This window comes from Coloeus monedula (assembly GCF_965178545.1).
Source record: "Coloeus monedula genome assembly, chromosome: 5".
NCBI classification, from domain to species: Eukaryota; Metazoa; Chordata; class Aves; order Passeriformes; family Corvidae; genus Coloeus; species Coloeus monedula.
The window spans coordinates 28,470,065-28,488,353 of record NC_138785.1 but is presented as its reverse complement, the minus strand read 5'-3'; the positions used below and the strand labels follow the sequence as shown (position 1 = coordinate 28,488,353).

The 18,289-nt window shown below is 39.2% G+C and overlaps 1 protein-coding gene across 3 annotated transcripts in view; it reads right to left on the bottom strand.

Annotated features, from left to right (window-relative positions):
• The window catches only part of SH3D19 (SH3 domain containing 19), an 85,025-nt gene that overhangs the window by 23,096 nt on the left and 43,640 nt on the right, over nucleotides 1-18,289 (bottom strand). Inside the window, exons 4-8 of one of the 3 annotated variants that reach the window (XM_082281403.1) lie at nucleotides 14,593-14,633; nucleotides 13,647-13,689; nucleotides 12,273-12,420; nucleotides 11,835-12,036; nucleotides 10,219-11,214 (exon numbers count right to left, since the gene is read on the bottom strand). In XM_082281403.1, coding sequence (XP_082137529.1) covers nucleotides 10,219-11,214; nucleotides 11,835-12,036; nucleotides 12,273-12,420; nucleotides 13,647-13,689; nucleotides 14,593-14,608 — 1,405 coding nt within the window. In that variant the 5' untranslated portion in view covers nucleotides 14,609-14,633. The remainder of the gene's footprint in view (nucleotides 1-10,218; nucleotides 11,215-11,834; nucleotides 12,037-12,272; nucleotides 12,421-13,646; nucleotides 13,690-14,592; nucleotides 14,634-18,289) is intronic. The other 2 variants (XM_082281401.1, XM_082281402.1) reach the window with 2 other exon arrangements.

The window sequence follows — 18,289 nt, the reverse complement described above, 5'->3', positions numbered from 1 at the left end:
AAGCATACCCTTTCCCCAAACTACTACCACACTTCCTGACAAAGTCAGAAAAATCTGTATTTGATAAAGTTTTATCTTCAACACTTAGAAAAAACAGTTATGTCATAGGAAGTCATGATTTCTTATGGACAATTTTGAACAATCCAATCCAATCCAATCCAGGCAAGACACTACAAATCTGTGCCTGGCAATTCACATAAAATTTAAGAAAATCCAGAAATGCAGTATTTATTTATGAACAACCTCATGCCCTCCTGCATGCACATGACTCAGTGGCCACAGCTCCCCCATGCCGGTGCTTCTGCCATCAGCCCCTTCTGGCAGTGCCCCCAGCTCCTGCTGCCAGCGTGCAGCTGTCACAACAACAGGGACAACATGCCACAGGGCCCATGCATGTTCACCCTGCTCAGATGTCCACCTCCCACTAGTCCCTTGCTTAAGGCTTTCTCCACGGGCAGATCCATCCCATACGGATGTGTGCTGTGTGGATTTGTGCCATGGCCTCTCTTATAGCCAACCTGCCTACAGGCTCCCCAGAAACCCACCCGGGTACCTTCAGATCACATTTTAATCAGGAATCAAGCAAATCAATTCCTTCTGTCAGGCTGCTCATACAACAGCTGCGAGCATACACTTCAGGTACAAAGGATCATGGCAGGTCAACAATTTATCTACAGATAAAGGTATACAGGCTACAGTTAAAAATAAACTCTGTTAGCATCTAGACAAAAGATGGCTCCATCACATTGTGCCCAAAGATTTCCAATGCATCCGGAAATTAGGTACAGGCAACCCACAATGCTTTAGAACATAAGGGTGAAACTTAATACTTTGTTCAAGTTATGGATTAGTACTAGTGGCTAGAGGGTTTAGGTCTCTTCAATGAAAGCTGCATCACAGCAGGAGTTTTTGTAGAGGACTTCAAAACACAGACCACAAGTGGGGTGGAGGCATTCTGGAAGTACAGACATCACAAGAAACCAAAACCCCACCACTGGAGCAAGCCTGCAATATTCTTTTACTCTTTTATACCTCCATCTGCTAGCCACAATGCTAACACTTGAACTGCATTAAAAAAACTTGAGGATTTATCAAATCTTAATTTTGTGCTGGTGTTCAGAGTGACTTTAAGTGCAGCTGAAAAAAAAACCCCTCAAACTGGGCTTAGTTCTCTCTTTTAGTCATCTGGCAACTCTACATCAGTTTTGAGGAGTGACCCTGGTGAGGCAGCAAGGCCTCAAAGCTGCATTGGCCTGTTGGGAAGCGGGAGACACAGGATGAGCAGAGGAAAGGTGAGCAGGGCTAAGTCATGGGCTCCTTGACACAGCATGACCATAAGGAACACTCTGGCACACAGAGCACCTCTCAGGGTAAGGTTCTGAAGAGGTGAAGGAAGTTCTGCATGAAAAACGAGGAAACAATTTTCCAAAGCCTCCATCTTATGAAAATATAGACATTGTGAGACCAAGTGGAAATGCTCTGAACACTCAAAAACAATCACAGTTCTGTACTCTCGTAAATTTAAAGGAGATTTAAAACTGTAAAAAATTGCTGTTTGTCAGCTGTTAATCACTGCTATGCATAGAAACAGTTTTCTTGACCATTCAGCAGCTGGCAGAGGTCTCTACATCAATACGTCTGACAATTTTTAAGTCTGAGAAAAGCAATTTCTAAGGCCGAGAAAACCATTTGATGAATGTTAGTTTTCCACTCATTATCTTATGTTCAATTATACTGTTGTCACCTCATAATTAGTTTAAAACTCATTACCTTGTTTGTGTTATTCCATTCCCCAGTGCTGGGCTTGCAGCAGAAATTGGCTGAGAAAACGACTGTGCTGCTTTGTGCAGTGGGACTGACAACATATCAAATTTTTATGTTGTTTAACAACAATTGGGCATCGTTTGAGCATAATTCATGGAGGTGTGAAAACAGAATTGTTAATATACTCATTTAAAGCTTCTCAGCTCAAGGAAATTAATCTGCAAGTAATTTTTCATAACACATATCAGACTTCTACTGATTTTTTTTTATTGAAGTTTTACAGTGATGCTTAAAGTCTCTGTCTTCCTTAGTCTCATTTTTCTAGAGCTTCTGTTTCAAAGGTTTATGTGATAACATATATTAGTGTGCTTGTTTGCAGGAAAGACAAATGAAAGCCGCATATTCAAATAAACCATACATAATCTCCTTTCTTGTAACAGTTTTGGAGAAACAACCTTTCAGCCCCCCCCATTCTCATACACCACCCTTGCTTAAAAATGAGGACGTTACAGAAGAAGCAGTAGGTTTTGCCCATGCAAGAAGGACAAATGGGTATCTTCCTGAAATATTTATTGGTAGTCTTTAAGTGGTAAGAGATACCTCAGCAGCAGTAATGGGAATCTCCAAACAAATAGTAAGTGGAAAGCTAAAAGCCCAGACTAGTACTATCTGTTGTGAAGATGCTCAGTCCTGCAAGAAGTACTCAGTACACAGGAGAACAATGGAGTACAAAGGTGTGGATGCTGATATTATGACACTTGTCACTACAGAAGTATGCAACTGTGTCTACTTTCGAAGTTTAATTTAAAAGCCTAAATCAGCTGTTAAAGGCAACACTCACACATTCTCTTCACACAGAATAGTATTGTTACCACAGTCTTCCAGGAACTGAGAACAGGAACAGACCTCATCAACAAATGGTTTTATTAAAACCTAGCCCTGTGAAAGCACTCTGGTGTTTATGGAAGCATAATCAATGCACACTTGGGGGAACATTCTCAACAATAGGCCCCTCCTAGTAATATAGCCAGAGATTCAATGGAAACCTGACAGATAACACTCCAAAGAATGAGGTTCATGATCAAGAAACACTGTGAAATGCCACAATCGAAAGTCTGATGTTCACTCAGACATTTTAAATCTCAACCTATTTACAACTATAAAGAGATGTATTAGACAGGTATCGTATCTAAATTCCAGCATCAGTGATTTTACCAATCTGCTTTCCACCGTATTTTTCATCAAGAAAATTAACAGTTCACTGTATTCAGAAATGGATTTCTGACACAGAGAGAATAATATGGACTACACCACCTTTCACAAAATACGCAATTTACAGCTCCCTCTGCATGGAACGTTGCCATGATCTCATCTTGACTGTAACCTTTAACAGACTGGAAAATAAAAAAATAAAAATAATTTTAAAAAAGAGAGAATGAGACGCAGGTTCTTTCAGCGTCTGATCTGTGCATAACCTGAAAGTAAGTTCAGGTGACACTCAGGCTTCTCACTATTCTCTTAATGCTAGGAGACTAGACCAGCTCATTCAAATAAAAGGAATGCAGTATTATTTGCAAGGAGACTTAGTACTGCTTCAGACTTAAAGCTGGAGGAGAGGCAAGCAAATCTGCTTTGCAGAAAGACCCTAGCCATCAGTGCCACCAAAGTGCACAAAGAATTTATATATAGAGTTTTTTATTCTCTGGAAGGTATAGAAAAAAATTTGCCAAGACATGCCACAGAAGACTTGACTTAAATGTACTTGTTGAAAACTACAGGCATACAACTTGCACATATAGAGAGATATAGATGGACCTTTTCCGAGCTTTCAGCACTTCTCTCTCAAAGTGTGGGAATGCCCACACTTTGTACCTGTGTGTATCTAAAAGCATAACCATTTGGTTCATAGTTCATCTGTACTAGTAAGGGTGATGGAAATTACACTGCTGTTGGCACACAGCAGCATGAGCTATTATGGGAGATTTTGGAGGCTACTCCTCTACCACCAATCTAGTTTGTTAGCTGAAGTAAGACTGGGATAGTCCAAATTGCAAGAGCCTTCAGGAGATCTCTAATCAAACCTCCTGCCCAGACCAGGTCAGCTGTGAGGGCACGTTGCTAGAAATTGGTTGTGTAACCTGGTCTGACTTCAAAAATTGGATGCCGGAGGGTATTTGGACACAGAATGGGTGACAAAGAAAATATACCCCCAAATTACCCTGAAGATTAAGAAACATGGCTTTGTCCATTCTTGCCAGGTGAATGAATGACTTTTTATTGCCAAGAGATTCAAGTGCCCCAAAACAGGCAAGCTGGAAATTTCCAAAGCAGGTAATGGAAAGCAGTTGGATATACAAAATCTTTTTTTTTTAAATTGAAAATATGAAGGACAAGGTAATTTATAATGTTGTTTAAAATACCATCTGCTCCCTTTCAAGAATCTCACATGCTTTCAGCAAAGGAAAAAAAAAGGTTTTTCTATAAAGATTTTCTTTTAAATAAGCATTTTGTTGTTATTTGACAAACTTTCTGAACAAAGGATATCTGTGTTTTAAGTATTGCAAGATAAACAGATTTAATCATCAGAGACGACAGATCTTATTAAGAACATTATTACTTGTGTGTTACTTCACAGCATCTATAGACCTGGAATTCAAAACCAAACTAATTTGCATTTGACAGCCTAAAGGACTACTCATCTATTATGTAGCTATGATTTAAAAACCTTATTTGTTTCCTGAGCCTAGGTATAAGACCCTCTCCTGGGCCAACTTTCAAGGTCCTTGAAGGCTCCAATTTATACTCACTAAGCAAGCATCTGTAGTGACTGAAGAGTTGGATGGATGGATGCTTGTTATCACTTTTGCTGGAGACTGCCGACCTGGCAGCAGAAACAACAGGACACAGCACAGCCCCCAACCTCCAAAACTCCACAAGAGCATGTCTTCAGGTAAAACTGTTTTTACAGGGGTTTATGCCAATGAGGAGATTAAAATGGATGAGACAGCTCATTCTTTTCTGGGGGTGATAATTTGTCAGTAGGTAAAAGAGGAGACTGGTGTCTTGAAAATAACCACAAAAAGAGTCATCAGAAACACAGCTGAACCTTAAGAAAAGCTGCATTATTTTGAAGATATGTCTGGACTAATCTACCAGTTAGAAGTATTTCTGTCTTTTCTCTTTTCCTTCCCTTTTTTCTTTTCTTTTTTTCTTCTCCTTTTCCTTTTCTTTTCTTTTCTGAGGAAGCAATTAAAATCAAGCAGCTGGGCAATATGCCCACTGCAGACAAATCTGCAGTTACTCAAGCAGCAGTTTTTCTGAATTGTCTATAATGTCACACAAATGCCACCATTCACGCCATAAGAAGCAACAATACACATAAATGGATAGCAGCACTGGTTTGGTTGGGTTTTTTCCCAGCGGACAGACAGAAATGAACCTTTATACTATGACAAAGTAGTCTGACAGACAGACAGATAGATAAGACAATTAAGAAGTGCAGTAGTCGTACTACTGTTCAACCTGAACGTAATGAAGATATTGAAATGTGAGCTGTCTCCTGCTGGTAAGGTAAGGCAATCTCTGAACTACTTTTCAAAGCATCTGGTTTAAATTGAGCTCTACTATGTCAGGCACAGAGCAGTGAATTATATGCTGTTTCAGAGAGAAGGAAGAAGAGAGAAGGAAGAAGAGCTCCCCACATGCAAAAAGGAATACAAACACTGTAGCAAGATCACCCCCAAGTTTTAATTTAAATGTGTGCTGTGAATGCACCATTACCTGATTTTCTTTGTCCAAAACATACATTCTCACAACATTTAGCAAACAGGCACACTACATGCTTTGACATAGCAACTAATACAAGTCACAGGTAAAACCATGGGTGTTCTGAAGCTGTGATATTTACACAAACTTGCACTAGGATTTAATTTCCAAGCCATTGTAAAAATGGGTAATAGAGAATTGAGCCCACCTGATAGATTACCAAAACTTTTAACCTTCAGGAACTGCACAAATCCCTGTTATCATGAAAGAAATGCAGAAGTATCCCAGATGATCCAAAATATCACAACAATCATCAAAGCATTAGAACCTCAAGGTGTAGAGTCCCAAACAGATGCCTTCATGTTCTAAATGACTGACTTAAATAGAAGCAATTTCATTAGTATACAAACAGCTTTGAACATTAGCCTTTGAGTCCAAAATTATGGCGCTTAAAACTGGCATCAGTTTTGGCTGATGACATAGCAGTTCTAGAGATTTGTCATTCCTGACTTCTCCTTCCTGGCACTTCCCTTGGGCTAGCATCATGAGTTGGCTGCAAGATTCTGTCACAGTTCACCTCTGAATTTTGCAGCTGTTGAGCTTCCAAAGCTCTCATAGACTTCAACTCTCTGACTGGATGTTGAAAGCTTTAAAAGAAATCTCAGTATCCAGAGTCTCTATTTGCATGAGAACAATTCCCCTCTTCATACAGGCTGGACAAGGATAAAATCATTGATGTTTGGCTAAGGGCAAATTCACTTAGGTAATGGCTGTGCTGTTGGAGATGCTGTCAAACACTGACAAAACTCATGGGATTGCTTGAGGTAAACTTGAAAGAGAATCATTCAGATAGTTTTGGTAGTTAAACTACCAGTTAAACACTGACATTTAAACTGGTGAAACGAAACTGGTTTGTTGCCATCACTGTTGACCTCAGCATATATACAGTATTCAAATATCTTTCACTGTGGAGGTCGTAGCCTTCTGTTAGAGGAAGCTGATGTCCTTCATCAGTCAATTAAATTGCTGTGGAGACTCTGAACTTCGTTTTGCCTGTTTCACCTTTTCATTCATATGCTCACTTCAACTTCTGCCTTCTGTGCCCTCCTCATCATCCACTGAAAACTTTCCCTTCTTCCTTTCACAGCAGGAGTCAGCAGGAGCAGGGATTGATCCCCAGTTCTGTTTACATTGGCCTAACACACTGGTGCCGTATCAGACAAAAGGAAGCCCTGGCAATGCTGCAATATGCGATGTAACACTGCTCTCTGACAAACAAGGTGTTGGTGCTTGGTTTCCAATGCCACTGCATAAAGCCTTCTCCCTTTCCTAGGGTTGCCATAACAACAAGCAGAGCACTGTCATTTTGCTAAGTAATGACAATGACAAATATTTAAGAAATGCAAAGCTCTGTGGAACTGGGAGCAAGATTAGAGCTTCTCTTCCTGCCTTCACAAAACATTTTACCATGGATTCATCTTGTAAATCCTAAGCTGTTCCTACGGGAACATGAGAAATAGCTAGTGTTAGTGCTCTGTGTTGCCTCATTTTCAGAGAGCCAGTGTTGTTCTTGTGGAAGCTCCGTCAAGACATTGCACAGTATTAGTTATCCAGGGTACAGAATATGATCTTGAGCTTAAAAATGCCAGCAAAAATCTGGAATTAATCCTAATTTTACAGTGTAATAAAGTGGTAATGCTGCCATACCTTTTTCTCTTTAGTAGGCAAGAAGTGATGGCAGCAAAGATGACATTTTATTGAACGAATAAAATGACGGACAAGTGACTTAAGAAGTCAGGAAGCTGCTATCTGAATAATTCCTCTGTTAACCATGAGAATGGAAAGCATTTTCTTCTTAATTAAATGAAGAGTAACACCTAGGGCACCAACCAGAAAGAGTAAGAATGACATTCTTCTCACTTCAGCATGGAAATTGTTTTTCTCAGGTGATTTTAATTTGTGATCATTCAACCTCTGATTTAATGGAAGAATTAATGTTATTTAATTTTTCCAGGCTGGGGGCAAGTCTGTCTTTTAGTGTACATAGCCAAAATACGATTCTCCTTTTTATGCATTTTCAAAATGTAAATATTCTCTTTTCTTGCCTGCTACTTAGAACAGGTACATTTTCCTTCTCTTTGTTACATCAATTAATCAAAATAAAATGGCTGAAACTACAAAAGTTTTACTCTATATGGCTTTTCTTCTAAAACCATCCACATGTACAGTGTCTGTTCCATGACTCCAGTCCCCAGACACAATGATTATGCCTCTGTTCCCACCTCGACACCATCGGCCATACATTTCCTTGACATAAGTACAAAACACCTCTCCAGTCACCCTGTACTCCTGCCTCCTTTCAGTCTTGGTAATATTTTTGCAGTGTTTCTGGAATCCGTCAGCCCAAGAAAAAATGGACTTGTATCCATGTGGAGATAACCACCTCTACTGCAGGATCTTTTGTTGCCTTATTTTCACCGCTTTTATAAGCTTCCCTGAGAACTGCATGTCTATACGTACCAATCTTAACAATTTAAAACTTTAAGAGAACTTTCTACGTCTGCCTTGGGGCTTTTATGACAATACAGAGGAGAAACAATAACAAATTGGAACCTCATCTAACAGTGTAATTCATGAACTGTGAAGAAATTGCATTTGTTGACAATCATTAATATTGATTTACTGTGACAACTACACAGCATCTACACTTCTCCTTTCTGAAAGTTAAGATGATAAATGATGTGTGGCGGGTTAACCCTGGCTGGATGTCAGGTGCCCCCCAAAGCTACTCTATCACTCCACTCCTCCAATGAAGAAGGAGAGAAAATGTAACAAAATGCTCTTGGTCCTCGAGATAAGAGCAGGGAGAGATCACTCACCAGCTGTCGTCATGGCAAAACAGACCTGACTTGGGGAAACATTATTTGACTTTATTACCAATCAAATCAGAGAAGGGTAATGAGAAATAAATCCAAATCTTTAAAACACTTACTCCCACCCCTCCCTTCTTTCCAGTCTCCACTTGCCATTTTCTCACCTCCTCGCTGAAGCAGCACAGGGGGATGAAAATGGGGGCTGTGGTCAGTTCATCACATGTTGTCTCTGCTGCTCCTTCCTCATCCAGGGATGACTGATGCCTTAAGGTTTGACTCTTATATTTTTCAAATCCTGTACTGCCTAGTGTGTAGCTCTGAAGTTTCGTGTGGCCTGTTAGCTGCTGCTCTCTCATGCTGGTCAGACATAACAAACCTCTCTAGGTTTGCACTTCAAGGACACCAGGCCCCAAAATGTGTAAACTAAAGCCTAGAAGGGGGGGTACAAACTTGAGGTGTACACCCTGGGCAGTCAAAAGGCTACACCCAAGATGGACCCTGGGTCACAGGTTCTTCACACTTTTATAAGTTTGGTCCATTTGCATACCAGGGTCAATTCTCCAATTATTACATCAGTTAATGATGTAATTACCCCAAGTTTGTCCCTCCTCTTCAGAGGCTTTTAGTTTACACATTTTGGGGCCTGGGACAATTGAGGTGTCCTTGAAGAGCAAACCTAGACAGACTTTGTTATGTCTAAGCAGCATGAGAGAACAGCAACTAACAGGCCACACGAAACTTCAGAGTTACACACTAGGCAGTACAGGATTTGAAAAATAAAAAAGTTAAAACCTAAGGCATCAGGACTTCCCACACTCTTCCCCTATTTCAGCATGGGACCCCTCCCACCTGTCAGATATGGGGGAAGCTTCTGCCAGCTTCTCAGAAAAGCCACCCCTGTAGGCCCCCCAGTACCAAAACCATGCAAACCCAGTAGATGAGGTTAAAAAAAAAAATTAAAAGTAATAAAAATTAAAAATGAAAGCTAGTTCCTTAAACAAGCATTTTGTTTGACACACCCTCTGCTTTAAAACAGAACACTCCCTGGATTCCAATGGGGCTAAACCAGGACATACTTGAATATTAAGAGGCCAAAACCGATTGCTATAAAATGTAATGACAGCCCAATACCCACCTGTGTCTTAGACTACTTAAAACAGTACTAAAAAAACCTGACACCAAGTGCCTAATAGTTTCAAGCAAGGTTTATGAAAGGAACGTAGCTTTAGTAATTGATCTATCCACACGACATAATTATTTTCATTTATTAAAAAAACTCTGAAGCTGAAGTTGTGTTACAAGCACGCACTCACGTGACAAGACAAGACAGAAAGATGGGACAAAGAAAATAAGTAGGCATTGGTGAGATGGACAGACTACCCCAGTATGTTTGACCAGGAGTGCTCCTACATGCCACAAGCACTGCTCCTTCTTCAGATGACTAGGTTTCCACTACAGAACTTAAGGCACTCTATAAATAAATTAGTCACATTATATGGTGAGACACAAGCTGTCCCGAGTTCCCCAGAGAGAACTGCAACACATTCTGGAGGTGACATCTAGCATATAACATCAAGTCTTTTATCATTATTTTAGTAATCATGTAATATATCCAGCAGACAAGGTCTGAGATTTATATAGCCTTGAAACCTCCTGAATCTCAAAATCCATGTAATTTCCCAGTGATCTTGACATAATAGAAAACCGAAAGTTTCTTACACACACATAAACCCTGACAAGACAGGTAGGCATAACTTACACAGGATACACCTGCAAAGAATAACCATAGTGACAGTTTAAAAAATTTTCTTCTTACCTGTTGCTGCTTCAGAACTGATGCTATCTTTAACTGCACAAGCTGGACTTAGGGGCAAAACATCATCATCAAAACTGATCAGATCTCCTTCCACATCTAGTTTATTTTGCAAAGCAGGTGCTGACGAGTTGGTTGCAGGCGACAATTCCCCCAGAGACTTTAAAACTTTTTCTTGGGCAGATACAGAAGGCCGTGGAGGAGCAACAACCGGTTTTAGTGAGGCCAAAGAAAGGGCAGGATTTTCTGGGTAACATGACTTTTTAGGAACAAGAGGCCTTGGAGCAGGAACAGGAAATCTCTTTTGTCCATCACTGTTTTCTGCAACTGATCCGCTCCTTGCATCAAGAAAATCACTACTGCTACTTTTAACAAGGCCTGGTTTTGGCTTCTTTGGCAGTTCAGGTTTGGTTACAACATTGCTCCCAACTAAATCAGGCTGAGGCTGCAATTCCTTGGAAGGTGTTGATTTGCTTTCAGTCCATGCATCCCAGTCTTCTGAAATTCTGCCTACCCCTGGCTTCGGAGCAACTATTGGCTTCTTTGTAGCAACAGATCTTGGGACGAATGAACGAGGGGCAATTTCTGGCTTTTTTGATAATCCTGAGGTATCATTAGTTCCTTGGGGTTCAAAAACTTTGATCATTGAAACAATACTATTTTGGCTCCTTTCTGTACTCATGCTGTCCATCACCAAGTGATTGTCTAGTAAGCTGTCATCTAGAAGAGGTGACTGCTGAATTGAAAGTTGTTGCTGTTTTGCACTAGACTGGTTCGCTTCTTCTTCACTGTCTATCTTACTTTCAGTACTTTTGACCACAGGTCTGAGATTGCTTCTTGATCTTGGCTTTGGCACGGGACATATCACAGCATTGGGATTTTCTTGGCACCTCTGACCTTCAGGATTTTCAAAGACTATTAAAGGATTCTCATTTTCTGCAGGAGACTTACTCAGAAGAGATGAAGGAGGCCTAGGAGGTTTAAGAGGACTCTGCCCTGCTAACAGAAAAGAAAAGGTTTTACTTATCTATTCCAGAACATTTAATTTGTGTTATTTTTTGACAGCCATCAGGATGGTAAACATGATGGCTTTCATTGAGAACTCTCCTGGTGGCTGTAAAAATACACTTCCGTTCCTAAAAAGAACATCTAAAAAGATGAATGGAAAAATATACAAACTTCAGGAATAAGCTGAAGATTGCTGAAATGCATGGTATCTACAAGCTGAGTTCAAAGCTTTCTGTTAACTTGCAGCATTGAGGGGCATGCAAACAGAATCCATACCAAAGAAGAGTACAGTAGCATCCCCAGCTCGGTTTGTACACTTTTCAGTCTGAATGTATGATATGCTGCTATTTTGGTAAGATATCTGAACTCCTCTGGCCCCAAAGTTCTGATTATCATTATGGCTGAATTGAACAAAACTTTCAAGATTTACTTACAGTCTGAATGCAATGATAGCTTTTCAGAAGAAAGGATTTTCACAGAAATTTACAGTAGTAGTGATTCACAGAAATTTAACTGTTATTCATATTAAATGCTGCACAGACCAACAATAAAGTACATCTTCAGGAGACAGAGTAAGGTTTTCATCAAGGAGAAATCCAAAACAGCCTCACCTCGACAGCCTGCAGCTACCCAGTGTGTAGGCACACTAGTTTTTACATTACTTCCTGGCAAAGCGTTGATTAGTTCCTCTGGAAAGTCAGTTTGTGTTGCAGAAGTAGTGGTATGTCTAGGAGCAGCAGCATTATTGTTATTTGTTGTATTGACTTGCACTTGATTGATTTCTTTTATCACCTGCTCGTACGATGGCGGAAGCTACAAAATAAGAGAGATAAATATTCAGGTACATCCAGATACGATACTTAAAAAAAAAAAAAAAAGTGGCATATAAATTAAGAAATACTAAACTAACATATACCAAGGAAGAGAACACCGTCATAGCCTTCTATTCAATGTGATGAAAGTCTGAGCAAGCCAAAACTGTTCCTTTCTAACCTAATGAGCTTTTTACCTTTGTAAATCAAACACGCCTCATGTAAATTCATGCTCACCTCAGCTGGAAGATGCTCATTTCTCCTCCACTGAGCATGAGATGAAGCAGAAGGGAATCCTAATCCTTGAGGAGTGACAGGACTTGCACCTGGAAACCAGGAGGATGGCCGGAGGGGTTCAGCAGCAACTATTGTAATTTCAGGACGCCTGGAAATGAAGGCAAAGGGGAATAATTACCTAAAACATTTTAAAATAGTTCTTTTAAGTATAACAGTTCAAGATTTTCCCAGAATGGGAAATCAAAATAGATCAGGTCTTTTTGATTTAACCAAAGGTGTCTTTTCATGATTTCAAAGGAACTTACCTGACCTTTCTAACAAACACTTAGGCTTCCATTCAAAGCACCTAATTAAATGCCTCAGCCAAAAAGTAGGTTTATTGTCTTCAGTGAAATAATTTACATGTTTAAAGTAGTTAAACACAAGTGTAACTCAATTAGATGGCAGAAGTCAGTCTTCACAGGATAAACAGAACTAATCATGTGTTTGCCCTTGCCCTGCTACAATCTGAAAGCAGTAGGGTAATTAAAACTGCTTCTTGGCTGGATACCTAAAAATCTGTGTATCCTCAGACCTCATGAGAAACCTTCCAGGGTGCTAAAGTGGGGCAGAACAAGCCTCACAAAGTCTTTGGGACAGGGCCTATTTGCTTCCATCATCCAGTACTACAGGGACTTCTGTGACAGTGAAGGACCCATAGGTAGCACTCCTGGTTTATTACTGTGCCAGCTATTTCAGAGCATCAGCTGCAGGGCTGGCCCATGCTCCCAGGCCGTGGTCCCTGGAGCACCACAGATCCATCCAGAATCTCACACAACACTTTGAAAAGGGACTTTTGTGAGTAGATAAAGCATTTGCTTACAGAATCTTCTGTCTGCTGACAGAAATAGAGCTGCAGAAGCATAATTTCTAAAATGATTTAAAAAACAATTTAAAAAAAGAGGGGTACAGTTCCTTCACATCTAAAATAATGGCAGACTCAGTTCACCAGCCATCCAGGTCGGTGACCTCCTTTCTCAATATCCTTTGAGAAACTGAAAGGAGGCTTGAAAGTGTGCTTATTTTCATTGTGAAGTGATCCCGTACATAGATGTCAGGAAAATAAAACAGTTCTGCAGAGGTTTGATGGTTGGTTGCATTCCCTTTTTGAGGACACATACAAAAGTTGATGAGAGAATTCCTCAAACTCTTAACCTATTGCACTTTAAAAATCAAAGTATTTCTATTTTTTTCCAAGTCTACTTTAAACATACAAAGGATAGAGAGAAGGAAAAAAAAGAAATTAGAGGAGAAAGACATAAAAAGTAATACTGTGAAACAATCCAACAAGTTTTACAGTAACATCTAATTGCAATATAAATAGCAGCATCATACCTTCTATCCCTCTGTTGATCACTATGGCTAGAGGTCCGAGAAGCTATTTGAAGAAAAGAAACAAAAGTTTTGAAGAGGTTAAAATATACTGTCACACCAATATGAGGATAATAGCAGAGCCCTTACCAATCCACTATCAATGAAATGGAGAACATAGAGTATCTGATCTTAATCCCAGATTTTAAGACTGGCCAAGTTTAAAAAAAATTATTTGTATTAAATATGAGAAGTTTTAAAAATATTCAGAGTGCAATTTCATAATAATTTTAAGTCTCTCTGTGTCCAAGTTACCACCAAGAGAGATGGTCCTGTCCCCTGTCTTCTTTGTTTCCACACCTTCCTATATTCTGCATTGTGGGGACCCTAGAGTTGAAACTACTTCTCCTTTCATTAAAACGATACAGGAATTAAACAAAAAGAAGCGTTAAACATATCTGGCTTTTCCTTTTGATGAATGATTTCTGAGATGTGCTCTTTAATCTTATTTAATGTCTCTTTCTGTTTGTTTTATAGAAGGGAAAGGTACTAAGGCACAGAACCTAAAAAGATATTTCACCCTCCTTCATGGAAAAAGAAAATATTAAATGTTCCCAGCTAGATATTTGCTAAAGTTTAAATCTTTTGTGGATTAAGAGTCAGAAACATTTCTTTTCTTTTTTTTTCAAACCATGTGTTTCAAGGTACATAAAATAAGCAAATCCTGACCTCTTCACTTTTCTGATTTTGTCATATTTACATTCAAATAATTTTTTTCAATGGCCACATTGTATTTCCATTTGGATTTCTTTAGAGAGAAAAACAAATTATCCAAGGGAAAAAATTTTTTGCATAGCAAGTGCAATTTAAGGAAGTGGTAGCATCTAATTGTGCAACATCACAGCATCATTAGCCGAAATCAGCAAAGCATACTTGATTGAAGAGTCGCAGAGTGTTGTGTCAGACATACCTCTTCGACAGGGCATTTTGGATGTGCACTATTCATGAGTGCTAGAGGAAAAAAAGAAGGGGTTACAGAAGACAAAGAGGAGGTGAAGGAGAACAAACCAAGGCTTCAGAGTGCCAGAAGCCATGATCAAATGGGTTAGTCATGCAAGGATAGTGCATGTGCCAGTGTTGTAAGGAGAAAACTGTAATGTCTATTCACAATATAGCGTCTTAAAATATTAAAATAAAAGTACATTTTATTTCCAGTCACATGCTGATTTTAACAGTGGCTGTTCAGAAGTCTTCCTTGCAATAAATTAACCATGAAGAATATAACTGAACATGGAAGTGTCCACTGTATGGCTCAACAAGGAACCACCATGGGAATGAGGAGAGGGAAATCAAATCTCTTTGAATGCTTTTTCTAGTTTAAAATTTGGGTTCATTTGGGTCTGCCTTTTCTCCCTTCCAAAAATAATGAGTTACATTGAGAACTTGATATAGGTGCAAAGAAGTTGGGATCCCATAATTTATACCCTCACCTACCACAGAGGTATGGGCAGGCAGGTTGATCCCAGTAATAGGCACACCTCAAAGCTTTGGGCATGATTTCACATCTAAATCAGTTCCATAAAAATTGTTTGACTAAGTAAATAAACACCTTGCCTTCACTTTCTTCTCCAGAGATCGCACCACAGCACTGATCTAACACACGCGCTAGAGGAGAAAAACCCCAAACTGAGTCAAACCAATCAAAACCAAGATGACTTTTGCAAAGACGATGGAAGAAGGTGTTCTCTTGGTAAATGTATTCAACACAACTGCTTGGGTTATAGCCAAATACCAATGATAAAGGCAGGAGAAACAAAAGCTAATTAATGAGGCACGTAAAACTGGATCGATAAACCTGTTGCCTTACTTCACTATTTCTTCATTTTTAGATAAATTCTACAAGCTATTTCCTCCTGTGAGACTCTAAATGTGCTTCTATTTATCAAAGTTATTAAAACAAACAGGAAAAACCTAAAAAAAGCCTGAAAGACCTTTTTCCTTTCTTAACATAGGCAAAAAAAACCCCAGCGAGGTATCTATGTAATCCATCAAGCTCCAAAGTTTAAGTAAACAAATAAGCTCTCTTGAAAACAACACATTTAAAGTATTTATATAAAACTAACTTTACCAGTCGATATATATATAAACATGTCTCTTTAAAAGGACTAATGTCCAAGCCATTTCAGAATGAAATGAGTACATTTCAGGATGTACTCATTTTTCTGGAAAAAAAAAAAATCTCTCAGGCATTTATGGAATCAAGTTACTTCCATGTGTATAAACATTTAATATAAACATTTATTTTTTAATGACACTGACAAAGGTCTGCCCTTCTTCTGTCAACATCTCCTCTATTTTTGCTGTCACATTTTTTTACAACCACACTTTTAGAACATATTTTGTTTTGGAAGCTCTTAAGAGCACAGTAGAAACAGAGGTGAAAGCTACTGCATCTTCTGCTCTCAGGTATTCCACAAATGCTAAGGAAAAGAGAATATAAACTTTCTAAATAATCCTTGTCCCCAGACTTGCACAGCTTTTATTCCTTCACCATTTCAAATAAATGAGTTTAAATTAAAAAGTACATGAAAAAAGACATGATTTGTTAAAATATAGTACACACCTGACTTAAAAAAAAAACACAAGAAAAAAAATCTGCAGCCATTTTTCTGGCCTTGTGGTCTTTCGATCCTTTAAGTCCATTCTTCATTCCCTTTGTAGACTGCCTTGAAAAAGCATACTATTAATTTTTCCCTCAGATTTCAAATTATGACAGTTTTAAGATTTAAAAAACCCGTCTTCCATCATGGGAGTAAATGGAAATGTATTTCAGTGCTAGTTTATACACTAACAGCTGAAAACAGTTGGTTTCTCAACTTCAACAAGAAATGCTCAGGGTGAGAATCACTAACATTTCCAGAAGCTTATGCTTAGGGGTATTCAAGTAAAACAAGCAAAGTAGCTTCAGAAGGGGTAGGAGAAGAAACTCAGTGCACAAACCCCTCACTTTTTAATCTTATAACTTTATTGGTCTTGTGAGGGGCAGGGGGGGGGGAATCAAATCAACTCCTACAATTGTCGCTATTTATTTCTGTTAGTGTCAATGAGGCATCTAAATGTGTTTAACCTAGTATAGCATAAAGGATTAATGGTAATACTGTAATTAGAAGGCAGCTCAGCGACTTACAGATTCCTCTTTTGTACAGATTTCTCAGAAGAATCATTTAGTGGGCTTTTTCCAATTATTTTTAAATGTGCACAGGCCCAGGGTACTCTATTTGTGCTGCATACTTATGTTTAAATTTTTTTCTGCTACTGTTCCTTCTCTGGGTCCTACTTTTCAAGTGTACTTAATACGTTATTTGTATTTGAAATACATACAGTTTACGGTGCAGGGGGCATTTTAAGCTATGGGATCAAAATGCCTGTGTAAGTACAACCACTATTATATCACAAACCCATAAACTTTGATGCTACAGACAAGCTGGTGGCAACAGAAGTCCGACACACAGATTTGAGCCTTTGGAAGAGAGCTGGGATAGAAATTACAGTCTTTCAGGCAACCTTTTAAGGCAATACAAAGACAACTGAAGATAATTCAAGGATCTGCTCAGAGATAAATAAGGTTCTGTTGTGAGCACTGAGGGCCTCCACAATGTACAAACTGCGTAACTATTTCCATGCTTCCATTAGCAAATCTGTAAGAAATATTGAACAGTTTTGTTGTTGCAGAGTGTTTAAAAAGCAAGTTTAATTTTGCATTAAAGATTGGAAAGATAGCCTCTAATAGGCCAAGCCTTTCTACAACAAGGACATGTGCTAATATTTAAAAACACACCTTCTTTCAATGCTTTCTAAAACCAGGCTAGACACTCTACAAAACCTATGAAATATGGAGACTATTAAGACTGAGAAGTTATTTGTTTCACTATATAGATGCCTAGGAATACAGGTTATTCATTACAGTTCTCAAGAAAAGCCTCAAGGGTGGGCAAACACTCCCTCCCTTACCTACAAAGTGATGCAGTTTGAAGAACTGACAGAACGCTCCCATGAAAGAGGCCACGATTGCGGTCTTTGCAATATCAAAGGTGCTACATGACAGGTCCTTCTTCAAGGAACACTAAAATAATCAGATAATCCTCAAACCAACATCAGAAAAAAGAGCCTTGATTTCACCCAACATCTGATTAGACTATTTCTGTAGATGTGGAGGTTCAAACTAACTCGGAATTTTTATGTATCTCTGAAGTAAGAGAGTTTTCTCCCAAACTGTTTCTTGGCACAAGGGGGAGGTCTTGCTCCTTTTCTGGTTCTGTTACCAGGCACTTCAGGGAAATATTAGGTTGTCTGACATTACAGCTGGGCTGATTTAACGCTTGAATGTAGCTAAAGAGATGGTGATGCCCAATTCCCCTTCCAAACATGGATTTTTGACTCCCCTTGAATGAACGTTAGCACTCATGTGACCCCACAGCGAGTTCACAGTGATAAAAAAATAACCACTGTCTGTACAGTTTTTGTCTCAGTTTACCTCCCTGAACCTGCTCACCTTGGGCTCAGACCACCAGCAGCACAGGGGAAGGAACATGCCACCCCCAACAGCAGTCTCTTTCCTGCCTCTGTTTCCTGGCTCCAGTGCTTCTTCGTACAACTTCAGGGAGAGA